Source organism: Leiobunum rupestre, chromosome 3, assembly GCF_980474605.1.
Source record: "Leiobunum rupestre chromosome 3, qqLeiRupe1.1.hap1, whole genome shotgun sequence".
Classification (NCBI taxonomy): Eukaryota; Metazoa; Arthropoda; class Arachnida; order Opiliones; family Sclerosomatidae; genus Leiobunum; species Leiobunum rupestre.
The window spans coordinates 25,456,032-25,464,611 of NC_143386.1; the positions used below are offsets into that span (position 1 = coordinate 25,456,032).

The 8,580-nt window shown below is 36.6% G+C and overlaps 1 protein-coding gene across 2 annotated transcripts; it reads left to right on the top strand.

Moving 5' to 3' along the window:
* Window positions 1–3,837: 3,837 nt before the first annotated feature.
* On the top strand, window positions 3,838–8,379 carry LOC149949877 (uncharacterized). Of its 2 annotated transcripts, none has more exons than XM_090169331.1 (2): window positions 3,838–3,960; window positions 6,369–8,379. In XM_090169331.1, the coding sequence occupies exon 2, from the start codon at window positions 6,471–6,473 to the stop codon at window positions 8,292–8,294; it is 1,824 nt and encodes a 607-aa protein (XP_090025457.1). In that variant the 5' UTR covers window positions 3,838–3,960; window positions 6,369–6,470; the 3' UTR covers window positions 8,295–8,379. The 2 variants fall into 2 exon arrangements, with proteins under 2 accessions (XP_090025457.1, XP_090025458.1); XM_090169332.1 differs by lacking the exon at window positions 3,838–3,960 and adding an exon at window positions 4,011–4,146.
* The last annotated feature ends 201 nt before the right edge of the window (window positions 8,380–8,580 follow it).

An 8,580-nucleotide genomic window follows, 5' to 3' on the forward strand; every position in this document is an offset into this window, starting at 1 on the left:
TAACCCCAAATACCTTGATGTCGCCGTTTGGAATATAACCGCATGGTGTAGGGTATCAAATGAAAGCTTATTACGTTCAAAATTAAAATATATAGAGAGCAGGCTAAGAGCGCGTTAGTTAAGGCAATTTTTCAGGTTATAAAAGGGTTTTCTATTACTGAAAGATAAATATTTATTACGCTATTTTAATACAACAATAATGGTTAAATATATTTGATATCACATTTTTAAAGAAATGCACTTTTTTAAAAGGGAATACACCTTTTAAAAAGAAAGTTCCGTTTCACTGTCATCATCTTCACTAGAACCTTCATTTTCTATGTACGAATTGTCACAGTTTTCTGGGTCAGCCCCACAAGCGCACATTTCAGTACATTTAATTCGAGGAACATGGGAAGCACATTTACAGGGGGGTTTGCAACGGCCACGTCCCCAATTGCACTTAATAAAATACAAAACGTCCTCTGGAGCGTAAGGAAGGTCTCACAGATCTGGTTGATAGGTACCAACTTGAACAAACCACCCGTAATTCTCTGGTGGTTAATTCCAATACCAACTTTTACCGTAAGAGTAACTAGCTATTTACTGTACACAACAGCTTTCGTCCTGTTAGTCGATTTACCGTAATATTTTCAGTAAATAACAATCGTTCTGCGGTGAGGCTGCGCGATTTGGAATTTTCTCGAAGTACAAAGGTCGACTGTTGCGTTTAGGTCTAGTTGTAGAAAGAAGTCAATACGCCTAAATTAAGTAAGCCTTAATATTAATTAATTCTTCAATCACGACCGGTTTCGCCCTTTTGGGGCTCATCAGTACTGTGTAGGAACTCTGTCTATCCTCGGAAATCTGCCTAAATTTTGACTTTAACGGTGGAATTCAACTATAAGTTGCAATGGACTGCTCACATATAGGGCACTAAGAATGTTTATTAGTTTTACTAATATCGGCAGATTTTCGAGGATAATCAGACAGTGGCGTAGCCAGGATTTTGTTTGGGGGGGGGAGGGGCACACCATTGAAAAAAAGTAAAAAAATAAAAATATTTGTACGTACAACCCCAGACGCGCCCCCAAAGTTGTACCATCGATATTCGGATTATCCTCATTTTTCTGAAAATTTGGGTACTACCCACCATACTCTTTCATTTACGTACACACGAGATAGTTTTTTTTTAACATAGCGCCACGCACTATAAGATATAAAAGGTACTTACGGCACACGCCCCGCAAAGGCTTGGTTTGTTGTGGCCTGTAGAAATTTTGAGAAAAATATATAAACTACATATTAGCGTTAAAAGTAAAATAAACTTGAATAATGGTCATTTTCTTTTAATCAAAATTTCTAGAGATATGATATATTTCCTTTGAGAAAGATAATATATCATACCCCCACGAACCCCACTAATACCCGTCTGTTGTGACTATATCTTCAGAGAAGCATGTCGCTTCTATATCTTCAGAGAAGCATCTGCATGTCGCTTCTATAAGTTCTATATCTTCAGAGAAGCATCTGCATGTCGCTTCTATAAGTTCTATATCTTCAGAGAAGCATGTCAGTCCTGTATCTTCAGAGAAAATGCTTCAGTTTATAACAAGCATTGTAAAAGGGAAAAAAACCAACAATTTTGATAGGCGTTTTGTATACCTCACCGCGTGACGTTTATAACGCAATTTGGACACTTAAAACTTTTATCACCTTCAACGCGAGAGACAGTATTTGGACTTTCACTAAGACCTTAACATCTAAAATGAAACCACAAATTACAATGACTACATTGCAAATATCGCGTTCCATCATTTGGTTGTATGCAAATGCAATACAACTGCTTTATTTTGGCCAAGGGAGAGTAATAGAAATTATGATCAGTTTTAGGTTTTCTGTTGCGATCAGATTTTCTTGTCTCTAATTTGGTGTTAACTATGCGTTTCTGAATTAAACTAATTCTTAAAGATATTTCTACCTTACCTGTCCATCTCTCCTGGGTAAAGGCTCATGCTGGCACTCCTGGGAATGAGCGCGCCGATGTCTTGGCTAAGGCTGCCGCGGAGGGTCGGGGTATCAGGATTGCTTTACCCCTTACTAAAACATTTCACAAGCAGGTGCTCAGGGATTTATCCTTGACCACCTGGCAAGAACAGTGGGTGGCCTCTACCAAGGGTCGTTTGACTTATTCCTTAATTCCTGACCTTCACACTTTTAAGAATAACGTCGACTTCTACTCGACTCAGGCTTTAAGCGGCCACGGCAAATTCCCACAGTATCTCCATAATTTAGGTCACTGTTTGGCTCCGTCGTGTGTGTGTGGTGGCGACACAGCGGATGTCCGACATTTAATTACGACTTGCCCACTTACTTACCGTTTCCATGGCATTCTAACAAATGCCACTGGTGAGCCCGTTTTAACCTCTGGTAATTTCAAATTTACATTTCACTTTGATGAAATTGTATCCATGCATCTCGCAAACTCTTCGGATACTAGCGTTAGCTCTCTTGGTTCGGACGAGACCTCGGACTAACGGCTTTTAGTGTTCCTACTTAGGATTATTTTTATACCTTTGTTATTTATGCGACACTTTACATCGCCGTTTACTTTGTGATTATTTATTTTAGCCCATTTCTTTACACCATGTATTTCTTTACCTGTTCTCTCTTCCCCACTTTGCTTTCCCCCTCCGGATCTTTATACCATTCTCTCCCCCTTTCATATTTTACCCCTGTAGTATGGAATTTTATTTCCGTGGAGCAGGGGGATATAAATCTTACTTACCGTTTCTGAATAGCTACATTCCCTAGACTTTCTACTTTATCGCTTCCCTGAACAGAGGTATTCTGAACCGAGGGCTCGCTAATTGAACTATCAACTGCACTGATAATGTCATCAAGTAACTCGTTAGTTACCTTTTTCTCAACGTACTGGTCTGGAATTATGCTACGTTCTGATCTTGGATGGAATAGCAGTATCCCTGAGATCGTGAAATAATGCATTAAACAAGGGTGCAAGACTACTTGGCTCTGTAGAAGAAAGTGAATATGAATTCACTTTCTTCTACAGAACCCGATATTTTAGCGTTGGTTTGAACCTTTATAATCCTTCTGCGATAGGAGGTGCATTTCTAAATTTTATAACAATCGATGGAACACATATTGTTTTATCATTGACGATAATTTGAATCAGATTGACCTCGTCATAATATAATTAATAATTAATCGTTATTAAAATGTCAGACGCGGTCCGCCTTAAACGTCTTCAATATTTCGTTTATATAGGAGTTGCATTTTTACATTTTTAAAATTAGGCTGACTATCATAATAATTTCCAGCCAATAGATTAAATATGTTTAGTATCTATCTACCTATCTTTAATTTTGGTAAACGGTAATATTCGGTTTTCTATAATCACCTCCACCCAAATTAATTGATCATTACCCTTATAATATTAAAATAATATTTATTTCAATCACTTTTCCTATTTATATTTGATTAAACACCTATTGTAGTTTCATTGACGTTAATTTTAATAAAATAATATTTATTTCAATCATGTTTCCTATTTAAAATTTTAGTAAATTAATGAAACTTAAAACGCGGTCGAAAAATATAAGACATGTGGTAGCGCCATCTGTTTAAGTTTCCTTGTAATTTATGTTTTTCTCCGTATTTATAGATATTTTTAGCTTTTTTGGTTATTAATAATAGTAATCAAAGTTTTTAGTGGGTTAGATAATTTTTCCGTAAGGTTATTAAAGTTTAAAAGCAGTTTCTAATGTTTTATGCCGTAGCTACGACCATAGCTTAATTCTATGTAGTCGGGTACTCCACCGCATCGTAAATATTATATTACTTGTACGCTTAACAAAATCGTAGATTCCACCTCGTGGTAGGGATGAGGTGATTCATACTGCGGTATTCTGAAACTTTCATGGCATAATTCTATTTTATATTATAGTTTTACATAATTGAGTAAGTACTACTTATTTCAACAAGTTTGTTTTTACAATAGAAAGAAGTATCTAATATAACATATATGATTATTGTATTTGGAAAATAAATTCTATAATATGTCACTCGTTTGATGAAGTAAAACTGCTGACGGGCAGAAAATATAGTAATAGAACGATGGTTTCTACTCTTGAGGACTCGTCGATGGTGAGTTAGAACATGCATGTCTGCTGTTGGAAATTAAAAGTTTAGTCCTATCGTTTGCTCACGACCAACCTTGATCAAGCTATATAGCTGCAGCGCCTGATTAAGGTTGGCGGTGTTTTGCTTAAAAGACTTAATACCGTAAGTATCGTAAGACAATTTGTATGACTGGAAGTAAAAGCTTAGTTTGAAACTGTCACTCCCTACTCTCGTTGTTACTTGTTAGCAAAATTACTGCAAGGCTAGTTTGTTGGAGATAAATGCGAGCCAAAGAGTTAAGGTCTCAAATTCAAAAGTAACTACCTTCAGAAACGAAGCGTGTAGATTTTCAAGTATTGCTTTCTTTGTAAATAAAGCCATTGGTGATGATTTTTCGTGATTTATATGCTCATTAGTCAGGGTTGGTAAAAAACCGGCTTTTTTAAGAATTAACAAATCTAGTATGGTTAAAAGCGATTGTAACCGGTGGTTGAAACCAGTTAAAACCATTAATACAAAAATGCTCAAATTGCTGATATCTAGCCCTCATTACATCGAAAGTGCTCAAATTGCCATATTTCAAAATTACGTTTTTGCTCGTGACAGTACCTTTACATTGTGAGGTATAGCAGACTTATTTACCTGCTTTTATACCCTAACATAGCGGCGTATTTTCACGCGCAAAATGAATTTTAAGTTCCCCTAATTGCTTACGACAAAAAGTGAAGGTTAAGTTTTAGTTTTTTCCATATTTCTAATTCATTTCTCAATATGTTTTTAATAAAAAAAATGGATTTAATCATGGAATATTTTTCGGTGGTTGAACTCGGTTTAAACCAGTCTGGCTGGTTCTTGCCAACCCTGTCATTTGTGAAAGGGACTATCAGTATATAGAAAAATGAAGTGTTGCAAGAATAGGACGTGTCATACTTTCGTATATGTTACTTATGCTATTCAATAATTTGTTCGAATGTAAGTTGAAAGGCCAGTGGTTGGGTGACGGCCGTAAATGACTAATAGCATATGTAACATAATTACTCATAAGTATGCCACTGTACCTTTATTCCATTCAAAAATCTTCACTAACGGTTTGTTTCACCACGAACCAGTAAAAAGGTGGACTACGTTACATTTTAACCTTTTTATTCATCCTAGTAATTTTGGGAGTCACACTGTTGGCTACTTATATGTATTTAAGCCAATGGAAAACCTCTAAATTGAGAAGGAATTTTTTGCGTCGGAATTTTAGTCAGCCTAATGTTGCTTTATTCAAATTTATAAACTCGCTCGGTTTGTGCGGATGAAGTTAAATAATGAGTAATTTAGAAAAATAAAAGGTTGGGGAAAATGATCAAAAAGTGATCGCTTTCCGAAAATGGAAAAAGTCGTCGAAATGGAATATTCCACCAGCGTTATTAAAACCCATATCAAGCCTAGAAGAGTTAGGCCTTGGCTCAAAAGAATCTGCAAAGACTCCAACTTTGTAGATGCGCCAGAAAAGCTAAACCTGAATTTCAACTATTTTTTCCAATAAAGCTGCTTCTTTTATTTGACAATGCAAATTTATTTTAGAACGTGAGTCTCCGAGAACTTCAATAATTTGCAAACTAATTATATTAACAGAACTTGACACTATATTGTAGTTCATTTTAGCTGCTAAGCCTTGGTTGTTTACTAAAATAATGGCCGTCGGTTTATCAGACGTAGAGCTAATTATACGACGGCATTATCGGAATTTGAGATTCGATGACGTCAAATATTACGTAGGGTACGGATGACGCAATATCTGTGAAACAAACCGTTAGTGAAGAAATAGAGCTAGTGGCATACTTATGAGTAATTATGTTACATATGCGAATAGGTATTAACGACAATGTATTTATCATATTTATGGAGAATGACTATGTTGACACGATCATGGTCTAATTTACTCTGGCACCGACAGGGGGGGGGGGGGTGACGGAAAACTTTGTCGTTTTATGGAACCAAAGACATACCGGGCTGATTTGATATTTTTTGGAGGAAGGACCTCACTGGGAACATGAAGCAGATTGGCAGCAACGCTAAAATTCGTCTCACCATATTTATCTCACTAATAAATACATTGTTCACTTTCTAACACTAACTTAGAAACTCTGACTTTATAACACTAACCAAATGATATTTAAGCTTCGTAATATACCCAATTACGTCATTTGTGTAGAATTTCATAAATTGTTGTATTATATTTAAAAATATTTTTTTAGGAAAACCGAAGAAACGTTCGAAAATGGGGCAATAGTTTTCGAGTTATACTTTTTTAAATTTTTAATCAAAAAACACTTTGAACCAATAGCGAATAAGACAAAATGTATCGTTATTTTGAAAGATTTCGTTTTGGTGACAACCACGTAGAAATTAGCTCAGATCAATCTGACACGTTACAGCTCAAAGGTCAAGTGCCGGATGCAGCATCAGAACAAGATGTTACCTCAACAGAGGAACCAAAATTTCGTAACGAAGTACTTTCGACGAGGACCAATAAGAATTTTAAAAGACCCACCAGTGATATTACAATAGAAAATCATGAATTAAATCATATTGGAAAAGATTGTGAAAAAAATACCGGCGTGAATATAAATATATTAAACTGTAAAAACAAAATACAAACACCCAAAATTGATAGCCTTCAGAATAATGAAATTGTCGAATGTACTGTAACAGAAATTAAGCCGATTGTAAAGGACTCAACTGCTGAAACGAACGACATCTACTCCTCAAATGATGATTCTTTTACCAGTGAGGAAACGTCATTCAAGGAACTACTTAACGATAACATCGCCAGCACAATCGCCTCTGATAAATTTCGGAAGAAAACGCACCGTCTCACATCCGAAGCCCAAATAGATGTTCCTTTAACTGTGCTTAAAGATGAAATTTTTCCAAACAACCCTGATGATAACATCGACAATCCTTCGCTGAATACGATTGCAAAACCGCGCCGTTTTACAACTCCTAAAAGGTTAAATGGTAGCAAGAATATTAATGGGAAACGTTTAAAAGTAAACTTCAATAACAAAAGTAAAGGTATATTAAATGAAAGAGGATCAAAAGGCAAGAAACTGGATACCTCACACCATAAATGTAAGCACTGCCAGTACACCCGTCGGAACAAACATCAAGTTCTTCGTCACGAATTAGGTCACAGTTTCGCCAGACCGTTTAAATGCGACCGTTGCCATTTATCATTTTCGCTATATTGGAGACTAAAACAGCATAAAGAGATTCATTCGGGGCACAAACGTTTCAAGTGCCGTTATTGCGATTATTCTTCGACACGCTCCAGTAATTTGAAATGTCACGAACGAACACACAGCGGCGAAAAAGCATTTAAATGTGATCAATGCGATTTCGCCTCGAACCAACCTTACGATTTGGTACAGCACAGAAGGCGCCACACAGGCGAAAAACCGTACACGTGCGACCAGTGCGAACGGAGCTTTACGCGGAGTTACGCCTTGACTCGACACAAGAGGACTCACGCTATCGAGAAACCTTTCAAATGCAACGAATGCTCCTACTCGTGTTCGCGAAAGAGCAGCTTGAAACTTCACATAATAAACTGCCACGACGATGGAAAACTGGAAGATACAGGAAAAGTCCACACGTGCAAAACGTGCGGTTTCGTGACAAACCAGAAATGGAATTTGTTCAGTCATCAGAAGACTCATAGAAATGAAAATCCAATGAAACGTGCGCAACCTTCTTCCGTAAACGTTTCAGCTTCTAAATCGACTTCAACGCAAAACCAGGATGTTCGCGATACTCGAAGTAGTTCCGGTTTTACACTACACAGTCGTCGGTCACGCGTTATTAAACCCAACCGAAATTTTATCAACGAAGACTACGAAACTAGTGAAACATCAAAAGAAGTATTCAAAGGACTGAATATTTCAAGTATTTTTAAATTTCTTATCGATGATAAAATGAGGCACGGTTGTGTCGTGAAAGTTAAGAAGTTACCCCAGTTAGTCAATTCTATAGATATCAAATTGGAATTCGACGAAGAGATGTGCGATATCGTGGATTCCATTACCATGAAAGAAGTCACCGTTAAAACTAGTCCTTATACGGTTAAAACGGAAATGTCTTCCATAGAAGAATACGTTCTTCCCAGTGCCTTACCCAGCTAAGATGACACTAAGAATGTTCAAATTGAAAAAAAAATACCTATGTAAAGTTCTTCAGTTGTTCAGTGAAATAAAATATATTCCGTTTTTCAAACAAGTTACAAACTCTTGTGTAAGAGCCCCAAAAGGTGCTATTAGGGAGAATGACTATATTGAGACGATTCTGGGCGTATCCCAATCCAACTCATTCTCGAAGAGTAAGCTTTTCCCCTTCAAAAATTAAAGCATCCCGATCTATCGGTGGTACCTTAACAATTTACGTCAAATGACGTCATTGATGACGTTTTTC